Source organism: Nomascus leucogenys, chromosome 5, assembly GCF_006542625.1.
Source record: "Nomascus leucogenys isolate Asia chromosome 5, Asia_NLE_v1, whole genome shotgun sequence".
In the NCBI taxonomy this organism is placed as follows: Eukaryota; Metazoa; Chordata; class Mammalia; order Primates; family Hylobatidae; genus Nomascus; species Nomascus leucogenys.
Genome location: NC_044385.1, coordinates 120,938,263 through 120,961,769, shown reverse-complemented (window position 1 = coordinate 120,961,769; position 23,507 = coordinate 120,938,263). Strand labels below are relative to the sequence as shown.

General features: G+C 41.8%; 1 protein-coding gene across 3 annotated transcripts in view; it reads right to left on the bottom strand.

Moving 5' to 3' along the window:
* CLDN10 (claudin 10) overlaps positions 1–23,507 on the bottom strand; it is a 132,558-nt gene that overhangs the window by 20,766 nt on the left and 88,285 nt on the right. Inside the window, exon 1 of one of the 3 annotated variants that reach the window (XM_003257391.3) lies at positions 4,889–5,192. The exons of the other annotated variants lie outside the window; for them this stretch is intronic. Within the exon in view, the coding sequence (XP_003257439.1) occupies positions 4,889–5,108 (220 nt within the window). The 5' untranslated portion in view covers positions 5,109–5,192. Of the gene's footprint in view, positions 1–4,888; positions 5,193–23,507 lie in introns of those variants that run through there. 3 annotated transcript variants of the gene reach the window in all.

Below are 23,507 nucleotides of genomic sequence, written 5' to 3'. Positions count from 1 at the left end.
TAATAAGACAGGGAAAACAACAGTAGTCTATAAACTCTATGTAATCACCACTGATAACATTTTTCCCGAGTTTCTCACTCTGAGATGCCCCGTCCCAGCCCCGGTATTGGCAGCAGGACCCCCTTTGGTCTCTTGACACAGCATGAGAGAAGTGGCAGGGCAGATTCTGATCTGGTCAGATCCTTCTTTTGTGCCAACCAGAATCCGGATTTGGAAAATGAGGTACATTTCTCCAGCATGAACAGTAGCAATAACTTGCTAATTTTGCACATGCACAAAGAAGGCAATTTACAAGGACAATCATTGGCCAGATTTTCTGAAATGGAGAGCAAAGAGCAGGGGATAAACTCCCCTGCCAGCCATAAATGTAATGGAGTTGCTCGTAAGCCTGAGATTTGTAAATTCTCAGTGTTCGAAGGCTACCAGTCCTTACAATACCCACAGATTGGAACCAAGAAGATTCCAACAAACCCTTTCAGAGTTCATCTTTTGCAAAGCAGACCTCTACAGCCTTGCTTTCTAACAGTTCCTGAGGGCAAAACTTACAAGTAACACCACCAGGAGAAGTGTTAGTAAAAACCTAGTCAAGGAGGCCATTATTTTTGACAGGTCTAATTTACTGACACTGTTAATAGCTAATTAACACATTAAGGTGCTGAGGCATGAACATATTTATTTAGAAGTTCTCTGAAGTATAATTTATAGTTAGCTCTCCTGGGAGAAATGGCAAGCATTCCCACTAGCAAAAATAGATGGCATACACTAAAAACAAGCTGGCTGAAAATCATTCTCAGCTGAAGTTCAAGTGGTACTTTGAAAGGAGTATATGGGTTAACAATAAACCGAAATCACAAGCTCATTGAACTGTGAAATTTTCAAATAGTAAAATACAGCGACTTTAAATTAACGAACTCTGTTGGAGGAAACCTTCAAGGTGTTCCTTAAAAGTTAAGTGTTTTCCAAATTATGTGTACTTTATTTTCAATTGCAAATCAGCAAAAAACGAAAACATCCACTTGGTGGAGACAATTCGCTAATAGCACCTGTGCTAGTTGATGGATTTAGGGGGGAAAAAAGAATGTGCTTTTCTTTTCCTGGTAGCTTTGTGTACTTGTGCAAATCATTTGAGAGAACAGTGGTATGGGGAGGGCAGGAACTCTGAGTTTCACCTCTGGTGCTTCTGTTTACCCAAGGTATGCCCTTGGTTATAGGACCTAATCTCTTTGAGGCTCAGTTCTCTCATCTGTAAAACAGGGATAGCAGCACCTCCTTCACAGGATGAATACTATGGGTGTCTGCTGAGTAGTAAGAAAGTCATCAAAGCATCCCTTTATATTATAATACTACAATGGATTCTAGGCAGAAATTAGAGCTGGGTTCTTAACATGGCATAACATTAAATCTAGACATATAGCTTTGCTAGGCCTCATTTTCCTTATAAGGAAAACAAGTGGCAATGATACCCCTAGGGGAGGGGAATCAGAGATTTCTTTATATAAGAAATTTAGGGCTGGGCTCATGGCTCACGCCTGTAATCCCAGCACTTTGAGAGGCAGAGGCAGGCAGATCACTTGAGGTCAGGAGTTCAAGACGAGCCTGGCCAACATGGCGAAACCCTGTCTCTACTAAAAATACAAAAATCAGCCAGGTGTGGCAGTGTGCGCCTGTAATCCCAGCTACTCAGGAGGCTGAGGCAGGAGAATCGCTTGAACCCGGGAGGCAGAGGTTTCAGTGAGCCGAGATCATGCCATGGCACTCTGTCCTGGGGGACAGAGTGAAACTTTGTCTCAAAAAAAAAAAAAAAGAAAAGAAATTCAGAATAATGACCTCATCGTTTGACTCCAAGAGTTCTTCCACCTAACACAAGACAGGCAAGAGTCACGGGCCTCCTCTCTCCCTTCCTGGATTCTCTTCCCAATCTAGAGCTCATGCCTGGGTTTAAGGGGAGGGCTGTTCTACTCAGGCCACTGTGGCCACTTTCTTCAAAGGCAATGTCAGGACCAGCACCCACCAGATGCGGCTGCCCTGGGAATGAAAGGTAGAGAGGACAGAGGGGCCCTACCCTGGAAGCTTCCACTTGCAGGTGGGGGAATCAACTCCCCTCCACAGGAAAACACAGTTGTGTGATTTAACCCTCCAAAATGTTATTCTGAGAGATACAGAAAGGTAAATTTGTTTTGCAGTAGGAAATGCCATCTTAAGCCACAGAAGGAAAGTCATCAAAAAACAGGCTGATAAATATGATTCTATTACAAATTTCAAAGTCCTGTATGAGAAAAGGCATCATAAATTTAAGACAAACAATGGTGTGAGATTGCAACCTGCATAACAAATCAAGGACTGACAAATCATCGAAACCACAAAGAAACAACAGAACCACGGGCCTAAGATATGGACGCCAATTCACAAAAGAGAAAAAAAAATGGTCAGTGAGTTTTGACCATTTTTGTAACCAGTGATTTTGACCACGGCAATAAGGGAAATGCCAACTAAAATGATAAGATGGCTGGGCGCGGTGGCACACACATGTAATCCCGGCACTTTGGGAGGCCGAGGAGGGTGGATGATCTGAGGTCGGGAGTTCGGCCGGCCTAACATGGTGAAACCCTGTCTTTACTAAATACAAAAAAATTAGCCGGGCATGGTGGCACATGCCTGTAATCCCAGCTACTTGGGAGGCTGAGACAAGAGAATCACTTGTACCTGGGAGGCGGAGGTTGCAGTCAGCTGAGATTGTGCCAGTGCACTCCAGCCTAGGCAACAAGAGCAAAACTCCGTCTCAAAACAACAACAACAACAAAAACAAACAAACAAACAAAAAACTGGATTAACAGAGTGGTGAGAATGTGGAGAAGCAGGTATTCTCATACACTGTCAGTGGAAAGTAATTTGACAGTATGAACTGAATATTAAAATGCATGTGTATTCTACTGCTCTTACAATACCATTTCTGAGTGGAATGGAGTCTACAGAAATACACACACACACAAAGAGGTGAATATAAGATTTTCAGTAAAGCACCACCAACAAAGAAAACCTGGAAAAGGTCCAATGTCCACAATGCATCCACGGTTAACTAAGCCATTTTATGCAGTCTAATGAATATACCATGCAGCAGTTACACAGAGTCAAGTCACTTCTATTAAGTACTGACTTGGAAAAATACATTGATTTTAAAGTGTTGTACAACAGTAGGTAGTGTCATGCCATTTATGTTTTTAAAAATCATTTTTTAGTCACATGAGCACACAGGAAGGCCATTTTGCAAGTTGGATGGCATATAAATGTCACCCCTCTCTGCTCTCCTCCCAGCTAACCAGGACAACTATTCCTACTTCCTCTTCACTCCCCGATCTGCCCCCAAACAGGTATGGTACCACCTCCACTCTCATTGCAGACATGTAAGAGAAAACTTTATTATTCTGCACTTAATAATATTCATAGAGCATTTATTTCCTTCTCTCCCTTGTCCCCCAACTGTCCTACAGAAGGAAGCGTACCTATCTGGCACACTATCTCAAGGAACAATAGAGTTACAACAGAAGAGTGTTCAGAGGACAGTAACATATTCCTGACTATAAACCACAGGAACAAGAGAATGCCTGTTCTTCTACCTGGATGCGTGCTCTACAAACCACAGGAAATTCAACGGTAAATGCTGGGGAATAAACACTGTTCCGGCTGCTTATTTTACGGAACAGGACACAGACCCGGGCGCCACCCTTCTAAAACTAGATGCGTATTCTTTATACGAAGGTTCCATCAAATACCACGTTGAGCAACAGTTTGCTTTTCGTGGCAAACCCCATCTTAGAAGAATCAACTATTTTCTTTCATTTACCCAGCTATATAAACAAAACCTGCAAGTGCGGTAATAAAAGAAAAAGAAACACCTCAAATCTAGAAATATGTTATGTAAATAACTCCTCTTAAGTTTCTGCCAGGATTCGTTTGCTGTAAAATCCTGGAAGCAACGGGCCTAGAACTTGAGCAATCAATGGGACCGGGCTGACACCGGCTGCTGTCTTGAAACTCAACAGAGCCAGAGTTCTGTGTGAATATCCACCAGCTGCTAAGGCCTGGCTAACCGGAGCAACGCAGGTGAACATCTACAACGGAACAACCCAGGACAGCAGCAGGCACCGGGGACTCAGATGCAGAACAGGTCAGCTCCCCGCGCCACGCTCGCACGGCCCAAGATTCCCTACCCTCTGCGGACTCATCTCGGCACCGCAAGGGCTATTATTTTCCTAAAACTCAGAGGAAGTGTCTGTAGTGTTGCCTAGGCAGACAAGTTTGTAGAAGCTCTTTAAAGGGAAACAATAACAACAACAACAACAAACTCTGCAATATGTTTTCCCGCTTCCAACCTCTCAACCCCCACCCCCGCCTACTTTTAAAAGAACCAACGAAATGGCTCAAGGGAGGTCAGGACAAACGGATTTGGCTTGCAATGACACCATTTTTATCAGAACCCAGCCTTCGGGGAACGTAGGGGAGGTGGAGGAGACAAGCCCCTGCAGCACGAACTCTGGGTCCCAGCGGTCCCCAAGATATGGGGGGTGGGGGAGGGCAGCCGCGTCCTCGACTCTCAAGACGGCAAAGCTTCCCCATCCCCCGACCCCTGGGAGTCACCAACCCGGGCCTGTCTGCGTGTCCGCCCTCCCGGGGTCCCGGGCTCGAACAGGCGCCTCGCGAGACAGCCGTCAGGAGAGGGCGGGCACCAAGGAACGTCCCTGGCTCCCTGAGGCCCTGTGGGGAGAGACGGGTCGGGCCTCAGAAGAGTCCAGTCTAGGGGTCCCGCTGGGGGTATTGGGGGCGAGAGGGCGCCTAGCCGGCTGGCCATCAAGGAAGCAGGGCTGAGGGCGGGGGCTGCGGGGATGCAGACCGTCCAGCGCCAGCATGGAGGGAAAGTCCTTGCAGTTGGAGACGCCCGTGGAGTCGGTAACGCACGTCTTCCACAGGTTGGCCCAATAGGTGGCGGTGGTGATGACCGTGCCGTCGATGGTAGACACCTTCCAGTAGTCGGTGGGCAGCGTGGAGGACACCAGTACCCAGCCCGAGATGGAGACCATGAAGGCGATGATCTCCGAAGCCGTGCTAGCCATGCCGCCGGCTGCAGCCGCGCTCGCTCTCCGGCTCCCACTCTGCGCGGCGACCCCCGCACTCCCAACCCCGCGGCTCCGCCTCCCGCCTCCGCCTCCGCCCACCGTCTCCGCCCACCGCCCCGCCCAGCGGACCCGGCGCCAGGGGGCGCACGCGACCCCTCACACCCATGCCCTGGCCATTGAGGGGGCTCAGAGGGCTCGCGGTCGCCCCCCGGGTTCTCCACCTGCAGCTGGCCCGCGCCCGCGTGCGGGAGGAAGACCGGCCTGCGCTCCCCTGAGCCCGAAGGGCCGCAGAGAAGGGCTCGCTTGTTGGAGCGGCTCGGGTTCAGACTGGCAACCGGGTGTGGACAGCCTGCTGCGCCCCCACCTCACCACCCCGACCCAGCCCTACCCAAGGCAAATAGCTTGGCTTCCTGACTACCTTGTAGAAGCAGAGCAGGAAAAGCCTTTTGCGTGCCCTGAAAGGACACGGTTTGGTAACTCAGCCCTCGGTTTGCTGAACTCTAAAGGTTTGCGTGCCACGCTTGTTTGGGTGACTCTGTTTGGCTTGTCAAGGAGGGATCACTGTGCAGATTCTGGGCTGGAAACCGGCCTTGCCCTCAAAACTCTGCAGTTCTTTTTGGCCTGGTGGTATGCGGAAAGTCATGGTAAAACGGTGTGTGGCACAGGCCTAAAGTCAAGATAGCAGCAGATGGGGCATCCTGACAATCTTGATCTTGCTGGTGTACTCATACTAATACACTATGCAGAGGGCATTTGTTTAACACATTTTCCCTGTAGGTCCCTTCCAGCTTCCAGGTCTAGAGGCTATTCTATGAAAGGATGCTGTTATCCCAGTCAAAACTGCTATCTTGTCTTTTTTTTTTTTTTTAAACCACCTCCATCTCTCACGCCTAATTGAAATATAAACTCATTCATTCCTTCATCCCTTCATTGCTGTCTCAAGGTAAACATAAAGTTCAGGGTGTACTTCTGGCTCCTGAAGCCACAAATCTGGGCATAAATGAGAGAACAAGGACACGGGTTATTATTTGTTCACTTAAAGGTTTTTGCAGTTCTTGTTATGAGCTTCCAGGTTTCACTTTTTGCCAAAAGTAAGGAAAGGTCTAAAACCTATCAGCCTGCTTTGATAAATCTCGTGCTAACCTTCTGTGTCACTATCTTTAGGTAGAAACAACTCTGGTTCAATGTGAAGAATTTCTTAATTTCCCTTTGTCACTTTTTTTTTTTTTAACCAAATGGGTGCCCAATGAAAGAGGCACCAAGGTGGTGACAAGGTGACTGGAGAAGAGAGGAAGCTGGACATAGAATCATCAAAACTTAGATTGGAAGAATCACTGGAGACCAGCAGGACACGCTCCACACTCAAAACAATTATCCTGTCTATTTCTAGAGATAATGTTTAGCCCATGCTCCACCCTTCAGGACCGGCAGTTCGGTGCATGGCAATGTATCTATTGTTTTTTCATGTTGTTTTGACAGCCCTTTTAAGAAAGTTTTTCTTCCTGTTGAGCCCAAATCTGTCTCTCTTCAATGTCTATCCAAATGTTGTAATCTGTGCTCTGAGAACACAAAGTAAGTCCTACTCTTGCAGCCGTGCAGCTGCTGGCAGGTGGTGGGCTTCTGTGTGCTTAATGGTCCCATGGGTACAAGGGTGACGATGCAGACACGGTTTCCCTAATGTTCTGCTCCGAACCCCAACTTGTCCTGATGTATCATATTAGATTCACTGGTAAACTAAACTTAAAAACCGAGTTTGAGAAGTATCTTCCTAACCTCTTCCTTCTCATCCTCCTTGCTATGCAAATCAGTTACCTTTGAGCAATGACCACAAAGCATCCTCTATTCTTTTGTATGGCTTGCCTTTTTAAAGTGTTTTATCATCTGTTTTTTTGCCCTCCAGCATATTTCCACTATTATTTCTATGCCATATTCCTTCCTGAGTAATCTGCCTATTTCTGATCCAATTACTATTTGAAAAACACAAAAACCCATTAACCATAACATTTCTTACTGATTTTTCTAAAATTACAAATTACACAAATTATTTGTATACAATACAGTAATTATTTCCTGGCCTTGTTTGATAGTCCCTTTGTTTACTGTGGCTTGCCTATGGTAGGTACTCACTAAATTGATTATTTCTTTGTTTTTACTAGACAAAACCCTGACTTACTTTTGACACAAAACAAGTGTGGTGCTGTGACCTTTAAGACTCAAGCACTTCCTAATTTATCACCTAGTTGGCTATAAAGTCCACGGTTTGGATCCAAAGGCACATTGTTTGTTTTAAAGAAAGAACTTTGAAGAATGGTTTGGTGTTTTAAACCAGTCTGCAAAGTTTATTTAACACATAATGTAGCTCTACCTATTATACTTCAAACATCCATAAACCCAGATTACTGTTGCAACATAGCATCCAGAAGAAACAAATTCTGAATTCCTACTTGGAACACTCTTCTCTCTGCTGCATCGCCACACCAGTGAAGCCAGAATCTCTGGGGGTGGCCATGGTAGCAATATTTCCAAAACTTCTAATGTGTACTCAGGCTGAGAACCACAGCTCTGACCAGTTGAGCTTTGTGTATGTGTGTATAAACAGTTAATTTAGCATAACAGATGGTGATATGCATCACAGGAAGAAAGAATATTAATCTCGTTGAATACTTTGAAAAAAGAAATATTCTATTACTGTAGAGATTGCAACACACAATTTCAACTTAAAAGGGATTGGAAACACCACAAACAATCCATAAATTAAAACTTAAATGGCAGCACTATTAGTTCCTTTGCCAGCTAAAACAGACTAGGGTCGTCATGCCTGTGGACTTGGTTAATTTTCCTTTCTCCTTTCTATGAGGTTGGACAACCCTAAACTCTTTATCTTCCCTAGGATGTACTACATAGTTACTGTGGAAAGCTGTATGTTAGAGGCCATGAGTGCCTGACCAAAGAATGAAAAATGTTAACTTTCTTTAATACCTAGATAATATTATATAATGAATCAAACATTTTTATTTTAGAATGTCTTATATCTTATGCTTCTCAAGCTAGTTTAGTCAGGAGAATTCTAAAGATATTAGGGAGTAGCATATAATCTAAAAAAAGAATGTCCAGAAAATAAAAATGGACCAAATAGAGATTTTTGAAAAGAAGTAATGGATAAATGTCTTGTTTTGCTTTAAGATTATACAGTTCCCAAATAACGTTTGCAGTTAATCTGCAAGCCGATTTACAGAGTACTTTCGACTGATAAATGCTTCCTTATTTTCTTTAGGATTCAGTTCACTGAAATTTCATAAGAGACTATTCTTAATTTAAATATAAAAGTGAATACATGAAAAAAGGTTGCCTCCTCTAAATTATTCAAAGTAACATCTTAGTTAACAATAGTTTAGTCTTTACAAAAAGCTGTAGATCTTTTCCAATATGAAAACTACTAACTGATCTATAAATTTGACCTGAAGACATACAATGCTCTGAAACATATTCTGAACCTTTCTACTTTTGAGGTCTAAGTCACTGGAATTAGCATTGAAAATTATTTCTTTGGCTTATTATAGTTATTAAGGAGAAATAGAGGATCCCCCCACCCTGGGGTTGTTCAATAGGAGTGAAAACAGGTTTAGCCAACTAAACAGGAGATTTGCAGAAATTCCTTACTTGAGATTCAGTACACCTACCAAGCAACACAGGTGTGCCTTTCAATAGCTCAAGGATTTTCTAAGCATCAAATTTGGTTTCAGTATACATTAGCTCCTTCCTAGATTCCAGTGAGGTGACATGCTGCTAATCAGGTGGGAAGAAACTGAATTCCTGATGATACGATATTAACTAAAAAAACAACTGCCCAGGAGCCAAGTATTGTTACACCACATTAAAGAAGACATTAATGCCGGTACCAAGATATTAAAAGAGCATATCTGTGTTCTTTTTCCTTCCATTTTCCCTAACATTTCATATATCTTAATGCTTTATGCAAATCCAATGATATTTGTAATCTACTTAGCATGAAAGCTACAGAGTGATAGGAATAGTTACAGAATGAACACTTATTCTCACCATTGCATCACCATTCATATATAAATATATATCTATAATTTTTTGCAGATTATAACTATACAAACAGTTGCCTTATTTTGTCATCTGGCAACCTGTGAAGTTGTACTCCATCAGAATGTTCCTATGGCCTATTACAAGTCAGCGCCATATACCTTGTGGATTTGTTTTTCATGCGTTCATTTGAAACACACTCATTCCCAATTCTAAATTATCTTAGTAGACTCCTCTTGAGCCCCTGGAGGGGAGGGGTAAGGTTTGGGCCCCAACAGGAATACCCTTCGAGCCTGGAATGACTCTCACTCTGGGATGCTAGAACCTTCCAGGGTTTGTAGACAGGTTGGGTACATTTTGTTTGTCCGTAAGCACTTGATGAATATCAATTTAACCTCCCACCCAGGTCGGGGCAGTATGTTAATTTATGTGTTTTGGGCAAGTGATTTTATGTCTCTGAGTTACAGCTCCCTCATTTGTAAAACAGAGGAGTTATCTTGGATAGCTTCCGAGACCACTTTCAACTCCAAAAACCCCTGAGTCTAGGATTCCTAATGAACTCAGTCATTCACAGATAACATCAAGGAGAGGAGAGAAGCAGTTTTCCTTTGGTGTCTTTACTGTTTTATTCCCACTCACTTTCTGCTTCCCTCCTTTGCTAAATTTAAAGGTGGCATCTGTATAGATGTGTATGTGGGAGGCAGTGTGTGGAGAAAATCTAAAATCTCTACATGTAGACTTATTGTGACTTTTTCCTTCTGTTTAGGAGAAACATGTGATAAAGCATGGTAGTTTCATTCACTTAAGAGTCAGGGAGATATAGCGGACAGAGGGTAGATGATGTAACCAGAAAGATGTGAGATAAAATTCTACCTCTGAATGACCTTGGACAGGTCACCTAATCTCACTCAGCATCACTTCTTCAAGTATAAAGCGGGACTAAATGACAGCTTCTTTCAAAGGCATTGTGAAGATTAGAGACAATGTATATGAAGGACAGGAACGTACTGGACGCTTAGTAAATAATGAATATTATTCAGTTCACTCATGCCTCTCATTTCCTTGTGTCTCTTTAAAGAGATAAAATTACATTTTTCATAAAAGTGGTATTAATCGGTTAGGCTAACAGCAGTAAGTGAGTAAGGCTGAAGTGTATTGCACATCTCAAAGTAGGAAAGCAGAAAGTGTGGAGTCAAATGCCAACATGGAAGGGGCTGGTGCCCAGAGTGAGGGCAGAGGGAGGGAAACCAGGAAGTCAGAGCAGAGGATAGTCCAGGGGAGCAAAGGTGGTGGGGGGTGAGGGGCCTGCAAAGGAAAGTGAGAAATAAAACCAGAGGCCAGTTCAATTTAAAAGGGTGAACAGCTGGGTGCCTGTAATCTCTCTCAGCCTCTCCAGAGGCTGAGGCAGTGAGATCACTTGAGCCTGGGAGTTCCAGACCAGCCTGAGTAACACAGGGAGAACCTCCATCTCTTAAAAAAAAAAAAAAAAAAAAAAAAAAAGCCAGCTGCCTGTAGTCCCAGCTCTTTGGGAGCATGAGCCAGGAGTTCAAGACCAGCCTGCCTGTCTCTAAAAAAGTAAAAATAAATGAAAGAAGTGACCAACGACAAGGCAGAGAGAGTAAGGGGAACAGAAATTGCAAAGAGAATAGCAAGGGGCAAGAAACAAAGATAAAGGAGAGAAGAAGCGGGAAATCAAGGGGAGACAGCACTGGGACAAGAAGCTGAGCAGAGGACACTGAGGACAGAGTGAATGATTTCCATAGCTCTCGGTTTTCTCAATGACTAGGTGTAAGGAGTGGGAAGCAATACAGTCTAGTGTCTGTTACCAAATACAGATACTTGCTCCTCTCCCTAGTCCTCACAATACAGCAGGTGCAAAGTTTATTCCAAACTACTCAGAAGTCCCAAGTTACCATGTGGCTCACATTGTGGAGAAAACCAGAGGAAGTTTAAAATGAATTATTTCAGGGTTAAAAATGCATGTTCTTACAAAGACATACCTATAAGCTAGTGCTTCATTTTGAGAGTTTTTTTTTTCTTCAGAATGTAGGCATTCTCTTATTTCTATCTAACAAACACTGATCTTGGTACCTTTTAACAACTCCATGCAATAGATACTATTTAATAAAAACTCCATGCAGTGGGGTACTATTTTCATTCCCATTGTACAGAAAAGGAAACTGAACCGCAGAGAGATTAATTCACTTGCTCTGGAAGGTGGTGGAGGTGAGGTTTCAATGTAGCCAGCTCAGTTCTAGAGTCTCCACTCCTTGTGAGAAGTTGCCACCAAGACAACTCTTTGTAGTTTGTGAACAGGGTACAGTCAATATCTACAGTGTGTGAACGAACATGCACAAAATGCATTAAGACAATTCTGAATAACTTGATTTTTTTCAGGAAAATTGCTTTTATAATCAGAATTATTTGAACAGGGTACCTAGTTTCCTTACTTCATTTCAGTATATGTCTAGATCTTGCAGTAAGTGAATTGAAGTTCAATAATATGCTGTTTAATGGTGTCCTGAGCAAGGCTCATTCACTGTGTTAGTTTGGGTCTGGAACATTTTTCTTTGAGTCCACACACACAGTAAGAAGAGTTCATTAGAGAATTCTTAAATCTGTCTTCTGCGTGCTTTGAGCTCTGGCTCGTGCTCTCAGCCAAACGGAGCTGGCCCAGTGACTTGAATGGGAACATTCTGCCAGTGAGCCCCCACCCTTCTTCCCTGCCATCCTGAGTTGGGGATGTTCTGCAGTGGGTATCATTTACTGTGCTGTGGACGCTCCTTCTCATGTTTATTTCATTTTCTGGTGAAAATATTTAAAAACCAACGGTTTTTAAGTAGCCATAAAAATATTGTTATTTTAAAGGACATCAAACTCAGGTATATATTTTTATTTCTAGAATGCTGAAGTTAGAAAGGACCTTAAAAAAGTTACCTAATTCAATTTTTCAAATGAGGAAACTGGGACCCAAAAGTGACTTCTTTTTTTCTTTTATTTTTTGAGACGGAGTTTTGCTCTTGTTGCCCAGCCTGGAGTGCAAAGGTGCGATCTCGGCTCACTGCAACCTCCACCTCCCGGGTTCAAGTGATTCTCCTGCCTCCCGAGTAGCTGGGATAGCAGGCATGTGCCACCATGCCCGTGTAATTTTGTATTTTTAGTAGAGATAGGGTTTCTCTATGTTGGTCAGGCTGCTCTCGAACTCTCTACCTCAGGTGATCTGCCTGCCTCGGCCTCCCAAAGTTCTGGGATTACAGGTGTGAGCCACCGTGCCCGGACTCAAAAGTGACTTCTTAATGCACATTAGGTCATAAAGTATATGTTGAAATAGTATATCAATTGGAATAACATTTTGCATGTTATTAATATTTTTCAAAAATGTATAAATCTGAAAAATTATCTGAGTTTGATGCTGAAGAAAAATCTGAATTAGAAGCAAGATTTGAATAATATTTAAAAGTTGAGCCAGGCGCAGTGGCTCACACCTGCAATCCCAGCACTTTAGGAGGCTGAGGCAGGTGGATCACCTGAGGTCAGGAGTTTGAGACCAGCTTGGCCAACACGGTGAAACCTTGTTTTTACTAAAAATACAAAAAACTAGCTGGCTGTGGTGGCACATGCCTGTAATCCCAGCTACTCGGGAGGCTGAGGCAGGAGAATTGCTTGAACTCGGGAGATGCAGGTCGCAGTGAGCTAAGATTGCACCACTGCACTCTAGCTTGGGCAGCAGAGCGAGATTCCATCTCAAAAAAAAAAAAAAAGTTGAAAACTACCCTATTTCATCTAGGTTCTCCTCAAAGATATATTTATGCCCCCCAATAAAATATTTACAAGTGTATTACTAGGAGGCTTCGTGATTCAGGTTCATGCAGTCATCTCTATACATGACTTCTGAATAGTAACATAAAAAGAAAGGAAATCACAGTGGAATTGTATGCTGATAATACGGCAGACTGATAATAGACACACCTCTCTTTGTGGTTCAAAGCAATAGCTGTTTCTATGATTTAGGGTTTGTGAAGAATGAATAAAAAGATCTAAAGAACAAAGTTGATGTCATGTTTTGCCTGTATTATCATAACTGCCACACCTCTAGGATTTGTGGCATAAATCTTTCTGACAAACAAACATGCCCTATGTCAGCTGCCTCCCACCATACAATTCATCCATATACGTAATACTATAGAGTTAAGCCGTGTTTTATTTCCAATCAAAACACCATATGAAAGATTATAGTGTAATTTTTTTGACATGCTAAATAAAGCAGCCAATGAAATTTGGTTAAGCAACCTGAATGAATAAAATACTCTGTTTATTCTTGAGTTTCTAGAGTTCATATACTGTAGAGGAGAAAAGCAAATAATAAAATTTTATTATTTCATATTAATTTCCAGATGTGATTGAGAGGATCCAACAAATTAAATAATAGATATTATAGAACTGGGTATACTATAGGCATTTGCTAAATGTTGTTGAATTTAATTTTATTAGTCAAAAAAGGATATATGATTAAGATTGGTAGAATGTTAAGCATGAACTCTCAAAAACAGACTAAATGTTTTTACATTTGTAAAATAATTTGTATTTGCTCTTTTGAGTATAATCTTCTTACATGAAGAAGGAATGTCATATCCTTTCAAATGAAAATCTTATGAATATAAGGCTTTGTCAGTTTATACTCTAAACAATTAAATTAATCCTCAAATAATTGCTTTTTTGTCTTTTACAGTCGATTGCATATATGTATATAAATGTTTATCACTAAACAATTTTTCTACAGATAGTTTGGAATCACACAATATTAATATGAAATGAATAGAAAAACATATGAACTAATAGAAAATATGAGCTAATAGAAAAACATGCTGCATTTTCCTAAATACGAATTTTAGGAATGAAATTTATGAATTTTCCTAATTCATAAACAAACTAATAGAAAAAATAAACTAATAGAAAAACATACTGCATCTTCCTAAATTCATAAACTTTATGAATTTGGGAAATTTTATGAATTTTGGAAAATGCAGTATTTTTTCTTTTAGTTTGTTTCGCTACCAGGAATAGGTATATGGTAACTTCACTCACAGATTAGACTCACCAGTTTCTTATACTCTTTTTCCTAATAGCCAATTACTTCTGACTTTCAAGACTCTTGTATTTCACTGGCTTAGGGAGAATCAAGCTGAGCCCTAAGTGGTATGTACCTCCACACTTCCACCTATTTTAAATGGCACCATTCTTTGTAACTTAGCACCTGAAAATCTCTGGCTGACTCTCAGTCTCAGGGCAGAAGTCTTCTCAAAAGGGTGGATTTTATTTATTTATTTATTTATTTTTTGAGACAGAGTCTCTCTCTGTCACCCAGGCTGAAGTGCAAGGGCACGATTTTGACTCACTGTAACCTCTGCCTCCCAGGTTCAAGCAATTCTCATGCCTCAACCTCCCGAGTAGCTGAGGTTACAGGCATGCGACACTATGCTTGGCTAATTTTTATATTTTTAGTAGAGACAGGGTTTTCAACACATTGGCCAGGCTGGTCTCAAACTCCTGACCTCAGGTGATCCACCTGCCTCGGCCTCCCAAAGTGCTGGGATTACAGGCATGAGCCATCATGCCCAGCCTAAAGGGTGGATTTTACATCTCCATATATACTGGTGTTTGCTTTACCTCTTACTGGACAAATGTGAATGTGAGTTTTACCATTTTTTTTTCTATGGTCATAACTATGTCTTTATTATTGTTATTATTATTATTATTATTTTAGACAGAGTCTAGCTCTGTTGCCCAGGCTGGAATGCAGTGGCACCATCTTGGCTCACTGCAACTTCTGCCTCCTGGGTTCAAGAGATTCCCTGCCTCAGCCCCCCAAGTAGCTGCAACTACAGGCATGAGCCACCATGCCCAGCTAATTTTTGTATTTTTAGTACAGATGGAGTTTCACCATGTTGGCCAGGCTGGTCTTGAACTCCTGACCTCAAGTGATTCACCCGCTCTGGCATCTATGTTCATAACTATGATTATGACCTTTAACTCTCATTTTTAAATTATTTAGTGAATGTAGCATACATATTTCCAGTGCGGTATTTTATTTCTGGCCAAACTGGGCCAAAGATGAATCATACTCGTGGATATACTTCAAAACCACGTTGAATTTCGAAGTACATACATTCACACTCTACATCAAATAATTCCATGTACATGAAATAATGGTGTTTAAATGCTGTCACATCCTCCACCTGCCCTAACTCCTGTGGTTGTTGATAAGGTTTGGATCTGTCTGCACCAAATGTCATGTAGAATTGTAATTCCCAGTATTGGAGGTAGGGCCTGATGGGAGGTGATTGGATCATGGGGGTAGATTTCTCACAAATGGTTTAGCACCATCCCCTTGGTGCTGTTCCTGTGATAGTGAATGAGTTCTCATGAGATCTGGTCATTTAAAAGTGTGTAGCACCTCCCACATCGCTCTCTTGCTCTTGCTCTGGCCATGTGACCATGTGACATGCAAGCTTCCACTTCATCTTCCGCAATGATTGTGAGTTTCCTGAGGCCTCCCCAGAAGCCAGGTAGATGCCAGCATCATGTTCCTGTACAGCCTGCAAAACCTAGCAATTAAACCTCTTCTCTTTATAAATTACCCAGTCTCAGATATTTATAGCTATGTGAGAATGGACTAACACAGTTGTGAGGTAACAAACATAGAATACATTTTTACATATGAAAAATATAAGGTCAGTTCAGCCTTGGGAGTGTTATTGTTTGTTCTTAATCATTAAACTTGGGTGCAATGTATGGAAATAGCACTGGACCGGCATTTAAAAGACCTGCCATGTATTCTAGCTGTCACTACCTTGCTGTTCATTCACATTTGATTGAGCCCATTTTTCCCGTCTAAAAAGTGAGTGTGGAAAAAAAGTGAGTGTGTCAAAAGGAGTCTCAAAAGCTCTGCCTAGCTCTAGTGATAGAGAAAGTAAATAAAAAATGCAATAGGGGAATATTGTCTCCTCCTCCCCTTCAAACAGTGCAAACAAAGGAAAAACAAGAAGGAACAGGGGAAACAAAGAAAAAAACTAGAAAGAGAGGGAGGCTCAGATGCAGAGTGTGATGGGGTCATTGTACACATATGCAGCTAGCAAGAGAGAGAACCATGGAGGAATCTCTTTCTCACCACTCCAGAGATTTGCCCTTTAGTTTTCAAAGTTGGCTTAAGTTTTGCCCATACTTGCCCCAGCTGCCCCAGTTTCTCCTAATTATGCTCACTTGCGTATAGTTGCCTCTTAATTAGAAGCAAAGAACAGTAACCTGCAGCCTGGTCATTCTGAATTCCTCCCTGCCTCCAACAAGTGTTAGAAAGGCAAGGCAGACGAGTTCTGTTTATTTTCTGCACAAGGCCTGATTTCCTTTACAACTATTCTCAGGTATTGGTGCCTATGTTTGCTTTCATGGTTGGAATTAAGCATTTGTAGAAGGTCCCTCGGCAGGTTAATGACAGAGCCAGATTTAGCATGCACAGCTGCTGAATTCTCAGTGTGGGCCCTGGGCCACTGGGCCACGTGGCCATTCCAGCCAGTGTTCCAAGTCACATACTTGTCAACTGCAAGCCACTTCCTAAGCCAGTAGTTGTGAACAAGCTTTATTAAACATGACACGTCCTGTACAAGAGCAGAACACCCAAACCTCAAAATTTATCTCTTCTAGTTCAAGCAAAAAGTGTCACATAGTAGTAAACTGGTATCGTCAGTGTCAGTGGAAAAAAGCAATGTCTCTCCCCAACCCCCAATAAAACTTCACTCCCTATATCAATTACTCAAGCTATTAAGTTAGACCAACAGGCTTGATCATATTTTACAGGTGACAAATGTAGCCAACGTTAAGAATTAACATCGCTTCTCATTTCCCAGTCAGAGCCACTAGCTAGCATGCAATTTTGTTTAGTTATTTGTCTGATATTTTCAAAGAATGCATATATGCCAAGTATTTGTTACCTAATGCATATTAACAACTAAAAAGTGGTCTTTTGTAATTAATGTAAGCAGTTCTTAAAAGTAAGCTTTTTTTTTGAGACAGAGTCTGTCTCTGCTCTGCTGCCCAGGCTGGTGTGCAGTGGTGCTATCTTGGCTCACTGCAACCTCCACCTCCCAGGCTCAAGCGATTCTCCTGCCTCAGCTCCCACCAAGTAGCTGAGATTACAGGCGCATGCCACCACGCCAGGCTAATTTTTATTTATATCTATCTATCTATCTATCTATCTATCTATCTATCTATCTATCAATATCTGTCTATCTATCTATTTATTTGAGACAGAGTCTCCCTCTGTTGTCCAGGCTGGAGTGCAGTGGCATGATCTTAGCTCTCTGCAACCTCCACCTCCCGGGTCCAAGCAATTCTTCTGCCTCAGCCTCCCAAGCAGCTGGGACTACAGGCATGTGCAACCACACCCGGCTAATTTTTGTATTTTTAGTAGAGACAGGATTTCACCATATTGGCCAGGCTGGTCTTGAACTCCTGACCTCAGGTGATCCACCCACCTCGGTCTCCCAAAGTGCTGGGATTACAGGTGTGAGCCACCGTGCCTGGCCACGCCAGACTAATTTTTCTATTTTTGTCAGCGAAGGGGCTTCACCATGTTGCCCAGGCTGGTCTTGAACTCCTGACTTCAGGTGATCCGCCCACCTCGGCCTCCCAAAGTGCTGGTATTACAGGCGTGAGCCACCTTGCCCAGCCAAAAGTAAACATGTGTTAAAGGGTCAAGATTATCTTTTGAAAGCTGAATAAAATACTGTACTCTATGGGATATCGCAAATTTCTATAGAAACAAGAGAATTATAACTACGGGAGCTGAAAATAATGAGCTGTGCCTTCTTCATTCCAGTTTTTCTTAAAAAAAAGGAACATGTAAGTGTTCTCGGGACAATATTCTGGAAAGGTAGAAAATACAGTTTCAATAAGAAATAAAGCCATCTTGTAATTAACTTTTTATTACTAACTTACCTTTATATATTATTCAAGCCCTTAAATAATGCAACAACTTTCTTCTAGCCACATTTTTCTAATTGACTCCTTTAAAATTTATGTTATAAAATCAGATTCATCTTCTAAGCAAATTAATTCAGAACGCGAATTTTACTCCAATGAATATAGCAAACCTCTTAGTCATGTACCAACTAAAAAATGATTATTTGAGAGAAGGCATATTGAAACAATACTGTATTCCCACATGTCTCAATATAAATACTGAAGGTGAAAACAGATTCAAAATCCAATTGTAATGCCACCATCCTGACTTTTTCTTCTGTGTTGTTTTAAGAGTCCAGTGACTTTGGTTCCTTTGTACCCTCTACTTTTACACTGCTGTCCTCAAACATTTGATCTGGTTTCTATTCTCGGAGAGCAATAAAAGGTTTTAGAAATGTCACAAAGTTCAGCTGGGCGCGGTGGCTCACACCTGTAATCCCAGCAGTTTTGGAGGCCGAGGTGGGTGGATCACCTGAGGTCAGGAGTTCAAGACCAGCCTGGCCAACATGGTGAAACCCCCATCTATACAAAAATACAAAAATTAGCTGGGCATGATGGCGGGTGCCTGTAATCCCAGCTACTCGGGAGGCTGAGGCCAGAGAATCGCTTGAACCCAGGAGGCGGCGGTTGCAGTGAGCCGAGATTGTGCCACTGCACTCCAGCCTGAGCGACAGAGCGAGACTCCATCTCAAAAAAAAAAAAAGAGAAATGTTACAAAGTTCAGCATTATCAAACAACTTGAGTACTTAAAAATCGCCTTCTCTGTGGAGTCTACAGGAATGGAATCTAAGGTGTTAGGGTTGTTGCCATAAGGGGGTACAGCAGGACAACGGTGTTGGCTACAGCAATAGGCAGAGGAAGAGGAGGAGTCATGGCATCAGAAATTCAGAAAAGAAAATGTAATCCAGGCTCTACCCTATAGAAGAAGAGATCAGATCTTATGGTCAGGAAAGGAGGAAGCTGGCCAAGATGCAGTGTGAGGATTTCAGAGCAAACACACACATTGACCTTGCAGCTGCATGGGGTGCATGATGGAGGCAGGTTTGGCCACTGACAAGTGGAAATCAATATGATGAATCAATTGATATCACTCTATCATCATATATGGAGAGGAGGTATGAATGCTTGTTGGTAATTCATAGAAACAGTTTGTTGGTTGGGTGTGGTGGCTCATGCCTGTAATCTCAGCACTTTGGGAGTCCCAGGTGGGTGGATCACGAGGTCAGGAGTTTGAGACCAGCCTGGCCAATATAATGAAACCCCGTCTCTACAAAAAATACAAAAAAACTAGCCAGGCGTGGTGGTGGGCGCCTGTAAGGTGCCAGCTACTCTGGAGGCTGAGGCAGGAGAATCGCCTGAATCCAGGAGGCAAAGGTTGCAGTGAGCCAAGATTGTGCCATTGCATGTCTCAAAAAAAAAAAAAAAAAAGAAAGAAAGAAACAGTTTGTCAATGGGTCACAGATTTGTAATCAAATGAATGCTGGAAATAATGCTTGGCTCTTGTTGTCATGTTGGTTCTCTACCAAAAATTTCTGCAGATCTTGGCAACGTCATTTTAGACTGGTGCATAAAAAGGGACTATGAATTTAGCTCTGCACTTGCCCTCATTCAGTGCTGTTTGTATGTTGCCACTGAAGGATGTAGTTTTGGGTTCTAGTTGATAGCCACCAGTGCTTATCAACTGGCAGATAAAGTTTCAGGGATTCTCTACTTAGAATTGGTTTCACTTTTAGGGGCTGAAGCCAATCCGAATTACCCAGGTGAGTGTTCATGGTTACCGCACCCCAGCAAATTACCAGGCAGGTAGGTATGATGGAAAACCTGGAATTTGGAATCCGAGCCAGTTACAGAAGCAAGAATAAGCACAGGACTTCAAATTTGGAAATGCCATCCTGTGGAGTGAAGTTGTACCCTAATTTATATATTTCAAGTACAGAATTTGGTTAAATGAATTTCTGTTCAGTAAGGGAAACTTGTGGTACGTTACTACCATTGAAAAATGGTTTCGTCTTTGCACTTTCTTCCATTTGCACAGTTCATATTTATGACACCCAGCACAGTTCATATTTATGACACTTCAGCACCTCTTTGGCATATGATCCCTGTCAGAAACGTACACAAATTATGGTGGGACTCAAGCTACAGGAATAGCTGAGACCAGAATTCACTTGATCCCCCCTGTTCGCAATTCATACTGCCTCCTGTATGCAAGAAGAGCCGTGCATACTGGGTATTCATTGAATTATGAATGTTTCCAGCTCTGGCAACAAAACAGAAAACCAACAACCCCCCCCCCCAAACTGATTAGCTATTAACCAACCCCACACAAAGTCTGAACTATATTAACTTCATTAGGCATTCTTTAATCTGTGGTAGAATGGAAATACATCCTAAAATTAAAAGATCGTAAACAGAGGTTTTCTTTTCCCCCACTTAATGTTTAATTTTAAAATATTCTATCTTAATTTGATTTGGCTACCCAGAATAGAAAAATGTTAGCTTCAACTTACTTCTTTACTTCAGCAAGCCTTAGCTCTTCTCTGAAACTCCTCTAAAGAAGCAAAAGGCTCTTAATTAGCACACACACAACAGAACAGGATTCACATGCATATGCTGCAGGAATAGTGTTTCTGCATTAAATTACCGCAGCTGTGAAATTTAAATACCACTAGCAGCAAAGACATTTTGTAAAATACCACACTATATTTCATGAGAAATTTGCGCCCTCTTTTGGATAAAGATTGCTAAGACATTTCAATATGAACTTTTTTAAACAGGCATGCAGCTGTTAAAAAATAAACAGTTTTATTGTAAGGGCCGTGGGAAAGGACGAGGAAGAACAGGTGTGAGGACATTGCAAAGCCAGCATTAACAGAACTAGAAGGTGAAGATTTTGTAACTGCAATGCAAAGATGGCAGTATGAAGGCCCTCGAATTAGGAATCTATTGTTTTCTTTTAATCAAGATGTGTTGGGAAATTGTGCCAATCATTACAAAGTAATGATTTTTAGGACCAATTTTCTCTAGAAAACAGTAGTCAAAGCTCATCTTCCTCTTGAGGCTGTAAGTTTTGTATGGGTAAGGATAAATTGTCCCTTGGGTGATTTTTCTTTTTTCTTTTTTTGAGACAGAGTCTTGCTCTGTCGCCCAGGCTGGAGTGCAGTGGCGTGATCTTGGCTTACTGCAACCTCCACCTCCTGGGTTCAAGCGATTCTCTTGCCTCAGCCTCCCGAGTAGCTGGGATTACAGGTGTGTGTCACCATGCCCAGCTAATTTTTGTATTTTTAGTAGAGATGGAGTTCCACCATGTGGCTAGGTTGGTCTTGAACTCCTGACCTCAGGTGATCTTTCTGCTTGGATGAAGCAGATATTAAGGACTTTTTTTTTTTTTCAAATTTAGGAAAGTACACGAATGTATTTAAAGATATCTTGAGGGACATTTAAAACATATTCTTCATTTTTCTTCTTTAACTGACCATCTCAATAGACTTGTCTATTACAGTATCATAGTCTCTCTGTCCACCACCCACCTACTTCTCCATCCACTGCCATCTTTCCTACCTTTCCTTTCCACTGAAACACCATAGGCAAAAGTGACAAGTGGTTTTGTGCTACCTGATTTAGTGAACAGTCCCCATTCTTTATTTTGTTTGTTTTCTCTGCACCTTTTACATAGTTGCTCAGTTCCTTCTTTGTGAAATACTTTATTCTTTTGGCTTCCATAGCCCCATTCTTGCCTAGATTTCTCTGCCTGTTCCATGATTCGTCTCCATGTCTCCTCATGGGCTGGTATCCCCAGCATTCTGTACTTGGCACTTACCCCTTTTCACATCACAGTCTTTCCCTGAACCAACTGGTGGCTCCATAATGGGATTCCCTGACCCAGAATCAGTTCTTCTGATTTCCAGGACCTGCCTATGGGACATCTTCTCCTTTCTCCTGGTGACTCGCAGGTATGGAGACCTCAATTGTGTCTACAACTAAACCTCTCACCCCCACCTCCCCCGCAGCTCCCTTCTGTATTTTCTCCACTGAACCATGAACCATATTTGTTTGTCTACCCACTCAGTCTGCCAAGCGAGTTATGAGTGTTCCTGAGTCATCTTGGATGGCTCTCTTCCCTCTGTACTCCTCATCACTCAATCTTGTTGACACTCTTTCTGAACTGCCATGAGTCATTCTCACCTCTCCAGGCCCACACTACTCTTCCCAGTTTAGACCCTCATCACCTCTTCCATCCACTAGCCTGACTGGTCTTCCTGCCCCAGGGCTCACCCCTTCTAATATGACTCCCCAGCTGATTTTCCTAAAAGATAAGCCTGATTGTTTCTCTACTCCTTTAAAACCCTTCACGGGCTCCTCATTACTTGCAGCATGAAATCTGTGTATTTTATCATGACACAAAAGGTATCCCAGGATCTTCAACCCATCTCCGGCCATGCCCCACCTTGGAATACTCTGCTGGATCATAGCAAGCACGCATGGCAGTGTTCTTCCACTGAGGATGCCTTTTTTGCTTAATTAGCCTGGAGAATTCCTTTTAATTACTTTTTAAACAAAACTCTTTCCTCCCCCAGTAGACCAGGCCTAAGAGTCACTCTCTCATTCTTGGTGGCATGCTTCCATTGTTGCATTTACTGCGCAGAATTGGAGTTTGTACCCATGTCCCTGCTGAGCTGTGAGCGCTTTGAGAATAAACACAGATTCTTATTCATCCTCACTGTTGTTGTTATATTATAACAATGATTGGCTACCGTTTATTGAATGCCAGGAGAAAAAAAAACCCTTAGGTTTGGAGATATTAGGCAAATTGCTCAAAGATGTATTGCCATTTAGAGGCAGAGTTATAATTTAATCCCCTTTTTTAAATGATCCAAAACCCATGTTCTTATCAAAATAATGCACTACAACTTAGAGGTTTCCTGGTAATACTCCTACTAGTAGTAGTTATTATAACTATCACTGTGTATCATGCATTATACTAAATGCTTTATATAATAATCAGTTTCTGAAGATGGAGAATTGATTTGGTTTTTCAAGTTTTTAACAGTTTGATATAAAAAGTTATTTTTAAAAATGTAAAATAACTAAAGATATTTACTAAAGATATTCATAAATTTGACAGGAGTATAGTTAAGCTTAGGTGGACCAGATGACCCACAATATCCCTTCCCACGTAAGATTTTATAATTCTACAAATATCTTTCCCCTTTTGATTTTAACAAATCTTTTCTTAAATTTATTTTATTAACATATTGTCCTGGCAGTAGCTTCATATGGTTATAACCATGTTTTCTTCTTCTTTTTCTTTCCTATTTAAAGGAAAAAAAA